Genomic DNA, 18775 nt, shown 5'->3' on the forward strand with positions numbered 1-18775 from the left:
AAAATTATTAATTACCCAAGATCATGGGACGAAAAAGGAGGTTACCTATGTCCTCATAAATAGGCACACAATTGAGCTTCGCGAGCAAAGTGCTGTAAAAGGCTCAAACTCTTCTCAAAAGCAAACCATAGCATTCAGAATTACGGTTTCAGTCCTTTTAATATTATTTCCCTCTTTTTTAGGAACCTAAAGTTTATCTGCCAAAAGTGACTGAAACAGATATTATTGAACAAGCTCAGTTAAAACAGGAAACCATTTTTGCAAATAAAAGGAGATAAATACCGTGTGTTGATGCGAATGTCCCTATTTTTTTTCGAAAAAATGTTGGTCTAAAATTCGACTCTGTCAAGTTTTAGGACATTGGCTTAGGTGCTGATAAACCCTCCAGTTGCGGTTTTAGACTTAAATAACTGGGAGAAAGGGTAAAGTACCTTTCTATGACCTTAAAAATATAAAATAAAATAACTTTTTGTCAAATGTCAGAAAAACTGGGGACAGCTACCCCAATCACTCCCCCTGACCAGGCCTAGAGCCGCCACTGAAACCCGCTTTATGGAAAAACATACGAAAGACAAAAATGATATGTACTTTTTAAAGGAATGTCATAAGATTTTCCCTCGGTATAGGGGTTGAAAAACAATGGAGTTTTGAACTTTCCCCCCTTTTCTTTCATGTGTGCGGGTACGGATATGTATATTTTGAGGTTTTATGTCTGAGCTAGCTGTTTAATCAAGCGGTTTTATTAGTCAATACTGCTGTGGTAATCGCTGAACCCTGATCTAAAAATCAAGTTTCCTAATTCCAAATTTAACATCACCTTAAATACCTTGGTTCTATTGACCATTTGATGATGAGGATGACTACCCGATTAAACTAGGGCCTGAACTTCAGTCACAGACTTTGAATTGACGCTGACTTCGCCAACTACTTGACACATGTGACATATACTTTTGGAGAATTTATTGCGGCACTGACAGTCATTAGGGAGGAAGCGAAGTTGAGCTTGACATCAGTTGGACCAAAGTGACACTCTTCCCATTGATCCACAATCACCCCCCCCCCCCCGCAGTCGAAGCATGTCAAAACCAAGAATTAGTCGTGAATGATTTCACTTACCTTGATTCCAATATGTCAAGTGATGGTTAAGTTAAGAGTGATGTCAACGCACAAATCACCAAGACTTCTCGTCGAAAGGAGACTCAGCAAAATCTGCTGTAACCCTGTTCCCAGCCGCCTCACAAAGATGCAGATACGTAATTCATTCTAGGATCAGTCCTACTTATACAGCACAGAAACTTGGCCAACACCAGCACAACTTTGGAGAAGGTGGATCTTACTCAAACCAAAGAATTCCAAAAGATATAGGGATTCCGCTGAAATGATTTTATCAGCAACGTCAACCTCATGACTCTTACGAAGCAGGCTCCATTTCCCCTGCAAGTAGTGCAGCGTGTGTTGAGAGGGTTCGGCCATCTCCTCCGAATGCCAGAAATAACTCCATGTCATGTCGCCTATGATTTCAAGATCCTAGATGGAAACGATCACGTTGTTCCCTAAGAATAAGATGATCTGATAGTATACACCAGTTCTTAAGCAAGGCAGGAATGAGAATTGAAGATGCCCCCATGGCTGCTGAAGACGGGTGTCCTGGAGAAGGATAGTGTTTGCTATCTCGACGCTGGTATCAAGTCGGCAGGGGAATTTACTCAAGTAAGTATCTCAAGTTAATCGTTTAATTCAGATTTCTGAGCAAACCAGGTTCTTGATGGAACTATATGATTCCGTTGTTGATGATCAGGGCTCAATATATACTGTCCCATCCCATGAAATCTGATGACTAACATATTTGATCACTCAGCACTTGTTTTTTTTTTCTACAGAATTTGTTTTATTTTTAGTTGTTTTTGACAAATTGACTAAACAATCCCAATAAATGAGGAGTTTTCCAAGACAGTGACCAGTAAACTAATGTATACACACTTTTTTTCGTTATATAACTAAAATATTTTCCCCTTTAAAATAGAAGAGGAATGATCCACAGTCAAAAGTTTTTCATTAAATACTGATTTCATAGGTTTTATTAAGCCTTCTTATATAAGTTTTAGGTGAACTTCTGGGAAGTAGTGCTGCTATAATTGATGTTTTAGTTTTTTTTTTGCTTCAGGATTTTTGATTGTGAGCTATTTTGATAGTTTTTTATTTAGGTTTCTATTGCATTGTACTGAAGACTGTTGTTGTAAGGATTTCCGCAAAGGGGCGGGAAAATCTTTCCCGCCCTTTCCTGAAGTCGTAAATTTTCTTGAATTTTCAGGCAGTTCATATTCAAATTATACTTTTTTTATTATTACTAAAGTCCCCTAGCCCCTGACTCTCTAAAAAAAACCTGCTCACGTACTGGGTTATTTATAGATTCAAACATCCCTATATACTGTACTGGCTTCCTGTTACAAGGAATTGAGATATTAAAATTGTTTAGTCTAAAACCACTTTTTTTGCTGAGTCGAAGGGGACTCCTAGGGTGCGGTTTTTCAATATAATTCAAAGCACTGAAAACAATGTAGGCTGACGGAACTTCTCTGATGATTCCCAATTTGTAACAAATTGTTTCTTATTCTGGAACATTTTTTGTTTAGGTGCTATACTTTTTTTTTATTCGAGATATGCAGCGACTATTCAGAATCTTTTCCGTCCTATTTACTCAGATTCTTCACGACCTTGCCGGTTCTTCTGTGGATATTGTATTTGTTTTAGGCTGTTTTTCTAGGTGCTGGACAGTTATGTAAGGAAAAGCCAGTGCTTCAACAATCCTCCGAACTGTTTTGGGCTTGCCAATTTCCCCAAAAGGAGATGATGTTCTCTGAAATCTCCACGAAATTTGACGTTTGCAAATATACGAACTTCGGCACGTTACACAAATTGTTTTTGCTAACATTTATTTTCGGAAGGATTTTGGATAACTCAATTTAGTTTCGGGGAAAGTGGAAGTATTGAGGTACTCCCTCGTCGAGGTGAATGTTTGTGGTGGTATCAATAAAGAAGCAGTTTTGTTTCCTTTTTGGATTTTTTTTTCTCTAACAAAAGTAAACTATTTGGTTAAATATAATAATAGACTTTTTTCTCTCTTTATCTATCTTTTGCTATTAGTTTTTGGTCAAATATGGACAATCGCTTTCCAATAGATATGAAGACATTTATAATTGTTCGGAGTTTATTTGGAAATTGACATAATCACTTATGATGTTTATCGGTATCTGCATGTTTCCAAATGACAGGCTCTTTTTTCCATTTGCTATTTTGATTATTGGACTGGTTCACGGGCCCAGACTCGTAGATCCATGATTGGGATGGCTAAGCTTCCACACAACACTTTTCTGTTACTGGAAAGAGAAAGACATTGAAATTTATATCTTCTAGACTTAATCTGTTATTAATGCTGGTGGATAAGATACAGGGCTGCTCAAAGGGGGGAAGCGACCGGGAGACGCTGCCCCAGATGCCATGACTGGAGGAGAGGCTGAAACTAACTATTTTGAGCCGTTAATCCATCGCTAGTTCCCATAAAACAAGTTGGGGGGAGGAATTGCAGAGGTCAATTTTGCCCCTGTGCCACCAACCTCTGGAATAGCCCAAATAAGATATCAAGTATAATTAATATATTTACATATAGCCTCTTAAGTACGCCTTGACCCATTTCTGGGATAGAAAGATGTAAATTCTTTCCCATGTCTAAGTGGATGATAACACATGCACTCAAAAACAAGGAATTTGCTCAAAAATATTTCTAAAGGAAGTCTCATCTGTGAGACTGTCTCTTCAGTGGAAGTCTCTTCACTTTCTAAAGGAAAGCTCTTCAATGCTATTATGCTCCAAAACAGAAACTTATCATCGAAAAAAACCTTCTTTGTTAAAGAAAAGCCTTCCGTTAAAAGACTTTCCTTGTAGTTCACTTATCATGGTTGCAGATGGTAGTTGCAACCTAGCAAAGAACAAACCGCAGCTCATAGTAACCAAAAATTAAAATACGCGTTTCAAAAAATGATTAGTGAGAAAAATTGCCAGTTTTAGATGATTCAGGAGTTGTAACTATTATCTAGATTGGTCTTAATGGTGAAATGTTATTTCAGAAACGGATTTATGGAAATTAAAAAAAAATATCCGGAAACCCCTAAGAAATTGCCTCAAATTGAACAAAAAGTACACCATTGGAATTGTAATGGTGAAAAACGCTATTCACTAAACTCACAGTTCCCTGGCTTGAGCAAAAAGGAAAATTAGTTCTCTGTATGGACAGCACTGATGCGTCCAGTTTCTCTTCCTTTTTTTCCTCCAGTGCTAGCGGTGCACTGGAACATTAGATAGAGCTGTCTAAGGGCTCATTTTAAAGGAAATTGCTATGTCTAGTGTCTTTTTGAATTGGGAAAACGTAAAACTATTGTAAAATTGTCATATCGTAAAAATTGGGAAATGTTAAAAATAAAATACTATTTTTGTCAAAAAACTGCATCTTTGTGTACAGGATGATGTTATATTGGTCATAATGTGATATTTGAGTTATCTGCTGTCTGATTCCCAGGGGCTCGTTCTTTACTAGTTACTATGGGCCGTGGTTCGTTCCTTACTAGGTTGCAGTAACCGCTGTAATCATAATCGACCAAAAATAAGAAACAGAGCTTTTTCTGTGTGTTGTTTGGTCATAAAATGGCCCATAAGCTAACATGGTATTCGTATGATGGTAAGACGGCTAACCTTGATTTATTGTAAATCAAAGACTGGCAGGATCGATACAAGATACTAGGGTTTATAGGAGTGCTGTTATTGATGTTTATAGTTAGGATAACCATCTAGTAATGTCAAGAGTTTGCCTAAAGCTGAAATTTAGGAAGGACAACTATCTTAAGGGAAGTTGTGACGTTGGTAGACTTCAGAATGAGAAATTTCCAGGAACAGTTGAATATGAAACCGGAGTATAAAATTTGACAATGTAGAAGATGGATGGAATAATTTTAGGAAAATCGTTTGTGAAGCAGTAGGTGGTGTCTTAGGGAAGAAAGTTAGAAGGGCAGCTAGGAATACGAGTGAAAACGCTATAAGCCGTTGTTGCACAAAAAGTATTCAAGTGATAGATCACAAGAGAATAAGTGAGTGGACAGTGTTGCCCCCGTCACTGATTTTCTGTGAAATTTTGCAGGTTTTTTATGGTCACAAATTCACATATTTTGGCCACAAAATGGTAGAAAGTCTCAGGTTTTAACGCAAAAGGCTCAATGGTTGCTGAAATGACATTTACAAAAACTTGCTCATTAACAATTTGGGTTTCCCCCACGAAAAGCCAACTGTATATGGTTTGGGTCATAGGGGTGTTTCGTTTACCCAGCACCGAATACTAGGCTCTTATATTCACAGCATCTTCAATTATGAGGAAACATATAATATATTTTGCATCGTATTGTTCAGGTGAGAATAGTACTTTTATTTACCAAATTTTCATTTCCGATGCTTTGAAGAGAAACAAATCTTTAAGTGTTTTTATTTTGTTGTTCAGTTCAATGCTCTAGTCAGTTCATTCAATGCTCTCATCAGAGTAAGACGTATTTGAGACCCCTGTGTGGATTTATGTGAAAATATTATTTCAAGAACTTTTCGATACTCATTCAATGCTGAAAACATTATTTCAAGAACTGTTGGATATTTAGTAATACGTATTAATATTTGGATATTAGTACAATATTAATGTACAATGGGACGTAAAAGGGAAAATCTGAAACGAGAAGGTATGAATATTTCATTAGACACCTCAGATGATAGCTCTAGCTCGAGACTGGAAATATCAATGCTAGCTGCAGATTTAAAGCAAATTCTTGAAATCGTAAAAGAAATGTAATAAATTAGACAACTTATGCAATCAATTAGGTACTCTTACTACAAGGGTCGATAATCAGGATAAATAACATTCGCTTCTTAAAAATAAGATGGTTAAAAGTGAATTGAAAATTGGAAAAATTGAAAATGATACGTCCTGCCTCAATTTGCACTTAACAAAGTTAAAAAGAAAAAATGAAGATTCAATGTGTCGGATTGTGAAATTGGAGGCTGCCAAGTTAGAAAATAATATCATCATATGGAATTATTTAATTCATTAAAAAATTCTGATTCTCCTCAAAAAACTTGGAATTTAATTAAGGATAAAATTGGAAAAAATAAAAAGGTATCACATCGTGAGGTATTAATTAATATAAATGGTGTAGAAGTTAGAGAACCACAAGATGTTGCTAATATGTTTAGTGATTATTTTGCTGGTGTTGGTCAAGCAATTGTTTCAGCAGGAATAGTCCCCTTGCAGGTGGCATAAAGAATATTTACCCCCTAATGAATGTACGAGCATGTTTCTGACCCCTGTTAGTTTTGCAGAATCCCATAAGATTATCAAAAATATAAAAAACAGTAATTCAGTGAGATATGATGAATTATCAACAAATTTGTTAAAGAGTATTGCCGGAGTTATTTTTGAACTACTTATCCACATTTTAAATTTGAGTATCAATTCAGGTATATTTCCTAGTAGATGGAAATTGCCCGAGTAGTTCCGTTGTATAAACAAGGCGATAAATCTGATGTAAGCAATTATTGTCCAATTGCAATTTTATCACCATTATATGAAGTGCTGCAAAAAAAAATTAAAAGAAAGGATTTCTAGCTATTTACATAAAATAAATTTCTTTATCAAATATCAATTTGGATTTAGGGCAAACCGTTCGACAGAACACGCGGTTGCAGCTCTTTTATTAGAAATAAATGATTGTTTAGATGATGATTTCCATGTGGCTACTGTTTTCTATGATATAAAAAAAGCATTTGACACTTTGAATCATGAAATTCTTCTTAACAAAATAATACATTCTGACATAAGAGGGAAAGGATTACAAATTATTAAATCATACCTGTGCGGGCGCAAAATCACAGTAGACGTTGGTTGAAAAATGACTAATTTAAAAAGTCTTATTGATATTGGTGTCCACCAAAGCTCAGTATTAGGTCCACTTTTATTTTTGATTTATATTAATGATCTTCCACGAGGTTTGCATGAGAATATTAGCCATGCAATTCTATTTGCAGATGATACAGCTATAACAGTTAAAGCTAGGAATTCATCGACATTGATCGAAAATCTGACTATAAGTGTTACCTCAGTAAATCGATAGTTTGTTTCCAATAATCTAGTACCAAATTTTACCAAAACTAATTTTATGGTTTTTGGTCGTTCAAAACGTGCCACTCGAGAGATTTCTTGTCAGGAGCTGGTGATGTCAGGAGGTTGGTGATAAAAAAAAATTTGTAGAGTCCAATCAAATCGTTATTTAGGAGTTTTTCTTGATCCCCTTTTGTCATTTCATAATCATATTGAGTATTGAAGATTAAAACTTGCTCTAAATATTGGGTCGATGAATCGTGTGAAGAATATTTTTCCTTTTACCTTTCTAAAAATAATTTATCACTCGCTAATCACTTCTTGTTTGAATTACTGCTCAGTTGTATATCTTAGTACATTTTGGAAGCACATGAAACCCTTACAGGTACTACAAAATAGGGCAATAAGAGTACTTCGCTGGTATTTTCAAATCCAAAATTCTAAAAATTATTTCTATGACAAATCTCTGTTAATTTTACTTTCTCGTTCGGATTGTCAGAGGTCTGGGATGTACTGAATTCCTGTTGTAAGTTCTGAAAGTTCAAGGTTTTCGATTAGGTACCAAATACCCTTCATTGCTAACAATTATAAGCTGACTGATAAAATTCTGTTTGATCCATCCCAAAAATCTCAACTAAATTTAAAAAAGCAAATATTAAAGATTGTTTGCTAAAATTTTGATTGTTCACCATTGATGATGGAAAATTAAATTATTCGATCTTCTTATTTGTGTGTTTTGTTTTTGTGTCCCTGTGTCTGGTATGGCCTCCCACGCCCCTCCTGCCCGATATTTATTTATTTACTTATCCTTGCTACTTCTCTTTTATGAGTTTTTTTCTATTTTATTAGTCTTTTGCCGTGTTAAATTTTGGAATTATTAGTATGATGGTATGTTGATTTTTTTCTATGTTTTTGCACTGACCCAGCCTTACGAGCTCTGCTCTCTGTTGGGAAATAATGTTGTTTTTGTATTTTTTAAGATGAATAAAGAACAGGTTGAAGTTGACAGTTGAATTTTTTCAGTCATACATTATGCAACGGAAACTCAGGAAGAAATAATAATTGGGTAAAAATAAAATAAAAAAAAAACATGTAAATTTTATTGTACAAACTGGTAAACATCATTGTAAACATTGTTAGAAGTTATTTTCCAAATGTGGGATTATAAGATGGGCAATGCATTGATATTTGGGTGACAGAATTGAATGTTATGCTTAGAGCACTATAGGAATAAAATTATTACTCTATTAATTCAGGAAATGATCTTCTCTAAGTTTTTCTTTTAATAGATTTTCTGAATCCTTATCAGTTAACTGTGTACTACATCCATACCATAATACTTGGGTCCGTTTTTTTACCTCCTCCCTCACATAATTACCAAAATATAAGTGACGTCATAGTAATTTATTTTTTTTTCATTATTTTTTTTATTTTTTTAGATTTAAATTTAAAAAAATTAAATTTAAATTTATTTTTTTTAAATTAATTTAGTAGGCTACAATATAAATATAAAGAAAAGACAAATGATAACGCTTAGAATAAAAAAAAATATCAAATATTGATCAAGCACTTAAAAGAAAATAAAAGATGCAAAAAACACTTGCTAAATAATTTAACCTATAAATCATTAAGAGCCAGAACTGTTACTAAAAGACGGAGATACATTGTGGCCTAAAAGGACTATTTTCGCCTTGCCTTCAAATGTTTTATATTTTTTCCTTATACAGACTACGGGATCCTTCACTTTAAGCTTTAAAACAATCTCAGTGTTACTAAAAGAAAGGGGAAACAAAGTAAAAATGTACAAAATTTAAAATAAGAAACTTTAATGGGCGAAAGTTCAGAAGGTCAGAAATTACGGAAGAGGATGGATGGGAACAATACGTTAGGCACAGCAACAGCGCTATGCATACGGCCAAGGACGTCCCGACGGTAAAGACCCCGAACTCGAATTAAAAGACCAATGTAGTTTCATCTGAATATGCTGAACCAGAACTGGTTTAAAATCTCTTTTCGAAGCAGCACAAGGTAATCCCAAGTAAGTGACTATTGGCGACGACTGGAAAATAACACCATTGCCGCAATCGAGAGTCGCCCTGACATCATCCTCTAAACAATTTACAACAAAAAATTGACATTTTTCAAAACTGATAGAAAGGCCCAAATCTTCTAAACAATTAAAAAAATATCAAAATTAGAAACAAGACTAGACTTGGACCGGCTTAGAAGGATAATGTCATCAGCATATGCAACGTAAGATAGATTTCGAGATAATGAAGCAAGAGAACAAGAAAGAAAATTAAGGGCAGTAGCAAAACATGAGTTGAATATATAAGGAGAAATAATTCCCCCTTGTCTAATTCCTCTACCCACTTGAATTACCTTGGACTGAGAGGAAGACGAACTCAGACAAATACGGATCTTAAACAGAATACCAAAAGTGATGGACTCGAATGACAGCTAGGGGCAATCCAGCATGGATTAAAGGGAGCAGTGCAGATGCATGAGAAATATTATCGAAGGCGCCTTTGATATCAACTAAGAGGGTGTATTACGGTTGACCAGAAATTCTCGCTTCTTCGATAACTTTGCTGAAAGATGCATGGGCGTGGTCACATCCCAAACCTCTCTTGAAACCAACTTGATAAGAACCAACTTCGATAATCTCAAGATGATCCTTCAAACACACCTCGAACACTTTCTCAATCCTAGAACCCCTAGTAATTGGCCTCCAGGAACTACAAGATGACAAGTCTTTCTTCCCGCTCTTAGGAATAGGCGTAACTGTGCCAATATAGAATGACGATGGTCCTAAACCAGTAATAAGTAAAAGGTTGAAAAATGCCAGTAGAGTAACAAGAAAAGAAGAAGGAGCAAGTTTGAGGTGATTAGCAAATACGCCATCATGATCCTTAGTCGACTGCCTCTTTAATGTTTTGATAGCTTTGTATAACATATCTTCAGATATCCTGTAATCAGTTGAACAATTCTTCAACAATTCATCTAATTTCAACACAGTACTATTAGAATAATGCGAAGTCGACAACTTAGAAAAATAATTGTTCCACTCTTTTAGCGATGGCGTGGAATTAATATCAGGCATGTTAGTCCGCCTATTGCCTAAGAAAACTTTCCAAGGGAGATTCTTGTTCTTGTCGTTATCAACATTTGAAGAAGCTTCTTCTATGATCAGGTTATTATGACGGCGGAGTTCCGCTTGGAATTTGGCCTCACTCTTTTACATTAGCAAAAAAGCTGGATGCGAGTCTCTAGGTTTACCAAGTGCTCACCATTCCCAATACGCTTGTTTTGCCACCTTATTAGAATTAACCAAAAAGGATTGAGGCTCCAAAAAGGTTTCTGCGCGCCCAATCTTATCCTATTAGTAGGAAAAGCTTCCGCAGCACCGTACTTTAAGCAATGGATTACTTCAAAATAAATAAAATTAATAGCCAAAGATGGATTAAAAATTTGGATTCCAATCAACCCAATCAAAAAATTTAGGAAGCTTATTACCTGAAATACGAACTGGGGAAGGACGAGAAGGCAAAGGGGGTAAAAGGAACTGAAGCGGCATGTGGTCACTAACGGGGAAATCTTCGATTACAGTAACCACAGGCAAAGGATCACTTGGGTTAGAAGAAAAAACTTGATCAATATTAGTTGTACTACCACTTTAACGAATATAAGTAAAATCCTGGGACTTCGGTAAAATAGAAAAACTAGGAAGATAATACGATAGAATTGTACGCCGTTCATTCGCTATATTTGGATCACAGTTAAAATCACCTAAATATAAGTACGAAAATTCGACTGTAAACTAGAGACAAATTGACTAAGATTAAAACAGCGTTGAGTAAACACATCAAAAGAAATTTCATCAAGGTAATCAGTCGGAAAATAACAATTAATTATAACTACGTTTGGAAAACTACAAGCTAAAAAATTTGTATCAGTTGCTAGAATAGTTGCATTAAGAGACTTGGGTAAAATAGTAGCTAAACCATCGGAGGGACGCCCACCAGTCGGTGTAGCCGCTACAGCAAAAATATCATGCTGAGTAGACAAACTAGAAATCAGATTCAACGAATGATCAAGGAGGTGGTGTTCTTGAAGACATAATAACGATAATTTTTCATTCAAAAGACCATGAAGTACAGGTAATTTCCCGAACACACCATTTGAATTAAGAGACGAAACACGACGTAATACATTCATTTACAAAATTTCTTTACAATCGGACACCAAAAGCTGTAAACTGGGTGATCATTCGAGCCACAACTGGCGCATTTAACTGGCGCTTGACATGGGGAGTCTTTAGTCGAAATGTGATTACCGCTACATCGGGCAAATTTGAAACATTCAGATTTACATTGATTTTGACCATAGTTAAAACTTTGACATTTAATGCAACGCCTAGGCTGAATACGATCACGTTCCACTCGGAAAAGCTCATTATCGAATTTGATGCCATATGTAATGTAAGATGCAGTTATTCTTCTATTTGAAAAATAAGTCTTACAGTTTTCGAATTTTTCTCTCGTCTAATAATGAGAGAAAAATTAATTAAGTGCCTCTTTGAGACTTTACCCAGAATAGCTGTCCTCTTTAGCACTTCCCTCCCTGTTACGCCACTGGCTGTTAATAAGAAATAAGATAATAAAAAAAATAAAGTAGAAGCTGTCGAAATGAGTCAATTTTTGCTTCTAAAAAAGCCGCTATCGAGGCATCAATGACAGAAATGTAGGAATGGACTGTCCCTCCAGATTCTTGGGTTTCTTAGGGGGGGGGTTGTCTTTATCTTTATTGAAGAAACGTTTTTTGTGTTCCTGAAAATACTGCGAAACGGCAAATCTTAAAAATACATTTTGTTTAATTGATTGTATTGTTGTGAATTGACACCACTTCCAGACATTGAAAGGGGGGAGCAGTTAAACGGTATGTAACTTTAAAACATCAATAAATACAAGTATCGTGAATGTTAAGGAATTAGAATTCATTCATTTGGTCCGATTCGAGATTATCAAGTTGCTGTTTTTGCGTATCGATGTTGCAATGATGTATGTCCTCCAACTTCCTGATTTTTTTCGACTAAATCGTTCAATGAGACTAGAGAGGCAGATAAATTTATTGTTGAGTACCGAGACACAACACGTGCAGCATTCGGAATTAGGTATTTAGCTCCGGCTATTTGGAATATTATCCCAGCTGGCTTTAGTGCGGCTGAACACATTGGGTCATTTGAAGTAAAATTAAAAACATTTATTGGGAGTGGGGAGATATTTTTTTTTATTAGTGTTGGCCTTTATTTATGTATATTTGGTATTAAAGGGTAATTGAGTGAGAGTATTGTTATTCTTCTTTATTTATTGTATTTTAAATAAATACGAAGAGAATCAGAGGATTGCAGCCGTTCAACATCAGGCTGTTTGAGCCTTCCCCGAGCGGTTTTGTGTATATATAGTTTTTGTAATTAGTAGTTAATAAAGGAACTCAATATTTCAATTTAATATCTAAACAGTATTTAGTTCAGAATGATGCATAAACTAGACCAGTACTCATTTTTTTTATTCAAGACAAATATGTAACGAGTTTTTTTTAGGAACAAACGCATGGAGTAGGGGGGAGAGGAGGAGGAGCTTTTTTCATTAGCCTGAGCATAAACCGCCCAAAAACCCCAAAACTTTTTTAATTTTTGGGTATAACTTAATCCAATTGTCAGGTGTTTCTGTTTTACAATCTTTCCTCACTTTAAACGGAAGTTGTTTTTTATTTCCGTTTTGTATTTTGTCGTACGTTCATTTCCTCACTAGTTAATCTTTCAACTACAATTTTGGTAAAACGTATTTGAAAACGATGCCCTGTTAGTTATTAACAATAATAACAAAGTAATAAGGAGTAGCTTAACACTTTAAACAAATGTTTGGGACATTCATTGGTAATTTTTAGTTTTAAAAATGCCAAAATTGTCAATCTAGCATAGATAAACTCCGAGAAAGCAGCCACATCTACCGTTTTTGACTATTTCTGTCAGGACGAAGTTTGGAAATTGATAAAAAGGTAGCACTCTTTTTTGCAAAAAAAAATCAATTTGAGAGAGAATTATTTCTTAGCTACTATGAAAAAAAGTTCAATTTTCACTTACACTCTACTTACGAGTCGAAAGACCAAAGGTTGTGTAGAAAATAATGTTCCGTCCGAATTGTCACAAAGTATACGGGCCAAGCTGACTTTTTGGATTTCTTGAAGTTGTGCTGCAAAATAAATATTTACAAAAAATGGCGAAAAAACCAGCTTTACCCTTAGATAATAAATTTGTTTTAGAAACTAGAATACATTTAATAAATCTGGAAATTATAGCATTAGATAACGAGCTGGTTTTACGAATGTTTCGACCGTCTGGAATTTCAGGTGAGCATATAGTAATTTATCACTTTAATTGCGTTACAATCTTGATAATGTTGTATGAAACCAAAATTATATCCAAAATTCTACTTTTGGAATCCTTTTGTTTTGCTCTACTGTATATATCTTTGCTGATCTCCAGGAGAATACCAAATTGAAAGAATTCCCTTTTTGGTATTACTTCTGCTGATGTGCTTCCTTGTCTTACATTCTCTGAAATTTGCCATCTTCCCTCTCCTCTCTCTCTTTTTCTTTCCCTTTCTCCTTTTTTTGGCCAGCTTTAACATGAAAAATATAGAAGCTATTAATAGATATTCGAATAGCCTGAAGAGCAAACATAGAAACTAAATTTTTTTCATCTATAAATAAGGAGCAACATTAAAGTTAAAAAGAATAAAAATTATTCTCTTGATGAGGGAGGCTGTCCCTTCCTTATCCCTCGCTATTTAAGCTGAAGTCTTTAAGTTCTTTGAAAATATTTCCCATCCAAACTAAAGGGGCCTTGTGTTTGAGGAGTCGTTCTTAAGGAATTGGAACAAAAAGACAAACTTAAGCGTGAAGAGCGAGGGATGGTGAAGGGTAGCCTCCCTAATATAAAAATTAATTTGTGTTCGCTTTAAGTTTTAATTTTGCTCCCAATAAGCTTTAATGGGCATGTGGAGCTGAGTTAGCCTCAGGCCGATTGATAATGCAGTGAGTTGTTTGTAGCAGCAATAGTAGTCCTTGCTTTCAGTTGAAAACACTTGTGTTTTTATTTAATTCCTGACCATTTCTCAAATCATGCCAGGAGATCCCCCCTCCCCTGTTTAAATTTTTCCTTTGGAGTTCCCCTGGAACCTTTCCTCCCCATGAAAAACTCTCTCCCTGGAAAACACCCACCCGCAGAAGATTCCTCCCCACTTCACAAAAAATCCCCCTTAAAAATTCTGAATATTTCCTAATAACAAATACTATATATAAACAAAGTGAAAATTACTTAGCTTATAGTCCTTTCCCCAGGGGATAGGGTGGGCAGGGTTGCATCCAGTATTTTTTCGGGGTGGAGGGCTGCAGAAGTATTTTTTTGGGGAGAGGGGTTTTCTAAAAAAAACTTTAAAAACGCATCAAAGCTTATTTGTGTTATTTTTGCTACGGTTTTAAGAGTAAAACAAACATTTAGTGGGGGGGGGGGGGTTCAAACCCCCTAATCCTCCCTGGATACGGCCTTGGTTGTAGGTCATTTGATCCCCAGAGGCAACGTTGTTTGACCTTTCAACTATGCTGGTCCAAATGGTTATCTCAAGTTTTGATCGGATGTCTTTGGGGAGAAATTGACGTGGGGATGGGGGGATGGTTGCCCTCCAATTTTTTGTTCTCTAGAAAAAAGAACACAAATCTTTAATTTCAGTTAGAATAATTTTCATTCATTCTTCTAGGACCATTGGCTCACTCCGATCACCCCTGAAAAAAAAAAAAAAAAAAAAACAAACACATCTGTCATCTTTCTTCGTGGCAAAAAATAAAAAACTCCACAGTTTTGCAGAAAAGACCTGGAAACGTGTATGGTAGAGTTCTCTAGTGCGATTTTCGTTAAGATTGCTTGACTTTTCGGGTGTGTTTCCTCCCTTTATCGAGAATCATACAAATCTTCTCTGAATGGTAACTTTGGGTAATACTAAAGTAACGAATTTTATAAATATGGAATGAACATAAGCAGCTAATTCTTTTGGCACATTAGTAGTTATCAAAATTCCTGTTCTTTTGGTTTTGGTTACTATTGGGCCGAGTCGTCCTTTTAGATTTTTTTTTTTTAATCAATAACTTGCATAAAAAATGGTACATATTGGTTAGTATTGCTGGAAAAACGCCTAGTGATCGGAAACCTTTTCTGTTGTAAACAGCCAAATCTTCTATGAATGTGAAAAATATAAGGAAGGGGCACAGTTGGTTGTGAAATATTATCAATAAAAACATGTGCATTGTTTACTTATTAACCATAACTTTATTTAAAATCATCTAGTCAAAATGAAACATCTAATGTTTAATTAAACCACCAATAATTTATCGTTAAGTTACTTTTTCCTAGTCTATTCGGATTACTGATATATATATACTATATATATATATATATATATATATATATATATATATATATATATATATATATATATATATATATATATATATATATATATATATATATATATATATATATATATATATATATATATATATATATATATATATGGCAAATAAAATATTTCACTGCAGGACATTTCAGGCCTGATGTAACTTCTCTCGTCATCGAGCTGTTTTTTTCTCATTTTTTGCCCGGCAAGCTACAAGTACAAATCCTCTCACAAGTAATCGAACAGTTCGTGGTAACGAATCAAACAGTTCGCGGTAACGAACTGTAGTAAGGAGCAACCCGGCTCAATAGTAAACGAAATTCTAAAAAACATAATTTTGATGCTAAAAGATATATCAAAAGAATTGAATTTTCATGGTGATTCTAAAAATAAGTTTCATCAAATTTAATCTTTGTCATCAAAAGTTATGAGCCTGAAAAAATTTGCCTTATTTTGGAAAATAGGGAAACACCCCCTAAAAGCAAATTTAGCAAAAAATTTCAAGCTCCTATCTACAAAAATATGGAATTCAGTATTTTTTGCCAGAAGACAGATCATGGGTGCGTGTTTATTTGTTGTTGTTTTTTTGTTTTTTTCCCCAGGGGTCATCGTGTCGACCAAGTGGTCCTAGAATCTCGCAAGAGGGCTCATTCTAACGGAAATAAAAGTTCTAGTGCCCTTTTTAAGTGACCAGAAAATTGGAGGGCACCTAGGCCCCCTCCCAAGCTCATTTTTTCCCAAAGTCAACGAATCCAAATTTTGAGCTAGCCATTTTATTCAGCGTAGTCGAAAACCATATTAACTATGTCTTTGGAATGACCCACTCCCCCACAGTCCCCGGGGGAGGGGCTGCAAGTTACAAACTTTGATCAGTGTTTATACACAGTAATGGTTATTGGGAAGTGTACAGACGTTTTCAGGGGGATTGTTTTTTGGTTTCGGTTGGGGTTGAGGGGAGGGGGCTATGTTTGAGTATATTCTCTTGGAGGAATATAACATGGGGGAAGAGAAATTCAATGAAAAGGGAACGGGATTTTCTAGCATTACTATGAAAAAAACAATGAAAAAATAAACATGAAAAAGTTTTTTCAACTGAAAGTAAGGAGTAGCATTAAAACTGAAAACGAACAGAGATTATTACGTATATGAGGGTTCTAAAAATACTTTAGCATAAAGAGCGAGGTATTTAGGAGGAGATAAATACCTTGCTCTTTATGCTAAAGTATTTTTAGTATTTTCAACTATTTATTCTACTGCCTTTCTGATTCAGGGGTCATTCTTAAAGAATTGGGACAGAACTTAAGATTTAGCCAAAATCAAAAATGCATTAATTCAAAAACGTTCAAAAATTAAATAAAAAAAAAACTAGTTTTTGAAACTGAAAGTAAGGAGCGAAATTAAAACTTAAAACGAACAGAAATTACTCCGTATATGAAATGGGTTGTCCCCTCCGCAATTCCTCGCTCTTTACGCTAAAGTTTGACTCTTTGCCACAATTCTACTTTTTAAAACGATTCAAGACTTTAGCGTAAAGAGCGCGGGACTGCGGAGGGGACAACCCATTTCATATACGAAGTAATTTCTGTTCGTTTTAAGTTTTAATATCGCTCCTTACTTTCAGTTTAAAAACTAGTTTTTTTTTATTTAATTGTAGTAAGGAGCGACCCGGCTCAATAGTAACCAAAACTAAAAAAATGGAATTTTGATAGCAATAGCTACATCAAAAGAATTGCATTTTAATGCAGATCTTAGATATATAAGTTTCATCAAGTTTAGTCTTACCCATCAAAAGTAATGAGCCTGAGAAATTTTGCATTATTTTAGAAAATAGGGTGAAATACCATATAAAAGTCACAAGATCTTAACGAAAATCACACTATTTGATTCAGCATATCAGAGAACCCATATTGTATAAGTTTCAAGCTCCTATCTACTAAAATATGGAAATTTGTATTTTTTACAAGCCAGATCACGGATGCGTGTTTATTTGTTTGTTTGTTTGTTTTGTTTTTTTCTTTGTTTTATTTCCCAGGGGTGATCATATCGACCAAGTGGTCTTAGAATATTGCAAAAGGGCTCATTCTAACAGAAATAAAAAGTTCTAGTGCCCTTTTTAAGTGACCAAAAAAATTGGAAGGCACCTAGGCCCCCTCCCACGCTAACTAATTTCCCAAAGTCAACAGATCAATATTCTGAGATAACCCATTTTATTCAGCGTAGTCGAAAACCTTATAACTATGTCTTTGGGGACGACGTACTCCCCCAGAGTCCCCGTGGGAGGGACTGCAAGTTGCAAACTTTGACCAGTGCTTGCATATAGATGATTATTGGGAAGTGTACAGACGTTTTTACGAGGATTTTTCTGGTAGGGGAAGGGGTTGAGAAGAGGGGGATATGTTCGAGGAACTTTCCATCGAGGAATATGTCATGGGAAAAGAAAATTTTCATGAAGGGAAAGCAGGATTTTCTAGCATTATTTTAAAAAAACAATGAAAAAATAAATATGAAGAAGTTTTTTCAACTTGAAGTAAGGAGCAGCATTAAAACTTAAAATGAATAGAAATTATTACACATATGAGGGGCTCACCTCCTCCTAATACCTCGCTCTTTACGTTAAAGTATTTTTAGTAATTTCAACTACATATTCTACAGCTTTTGTGATTCAGGGGTCATTCTTAATGAATTGGGACAAAATTTAAGCTTTAGCGTAAAGAGCAAGGTACTGACGAGGGGGCGAACCCCCTCATATGTGTAAAAAACATGAGAATACAAAAGTTCATTAGGTAAGCTAATTATTAAGTTATGTATAACTTTTACTAATAAAAACATTTGTAAAAAATTAAAAGTTCCAGTTGCCTTTTTAAGTAACAAAAAAATCGGAGGGTAATTAGACTTCCTCCTTCGCTCTTTTTTCTCAAAATATTCGATCAAAAAACTATGAGAAAGCCCTGTAGCCAAAAAAATAAATATGCAAATTTTGTTTTAATTGTTCCTCTGCAGAGAGCCAAAATTAAAACATGTATTGATTCAAAAACGTTCAGAAATTAAATTAAAAAAACTTTTTTTTAACTGAAAG

General features: G+C 35.0%; 1 protein-coding gene across 1 annotated transcript in view; it reads right to left on the bottom strand.

Annotated features, from left to right (window-relative positions):
- Positions 1-3190: 3190 nt before the first annotated feature.
- The window catches only part of LOC136031518 (peroxidase-like), a 104161-nt gene continuing 88576 nt past the window's right edge, over positions 3191-18775 (bottom strand). Inside the window, exons 13-14 of the mRNA XM_065711188.1 lie at positions 13332-13440; positions 3191-3377 (exon numbers count right to left, since the gene is read on the bottom strand). Coding sequence (XP_065567260.1) covers positions 3299-3377; positions 13332-13440 — 188 coding nt within the window. The 3' untranslated portion in view covers positions 3191-3298. The remainder of the gene's footprint in view (positions 3378-13331; positions 13441-18775) is intronic.

This window comes from Artemia franciscana, chromosome 9 (assembly GCF_032884065.1).
Source record: "Artemia franciscana chromosome 9, ASM3288406v1, whole genome shotgun sequence".
Classification (NCBI taxonomy): domain Eukaryota; kingdom Metazoa; phylum Arthropoda; class Branchiopoda; order Anostraca; family Artemiidae; genus Artemia; species Artemia franciscana.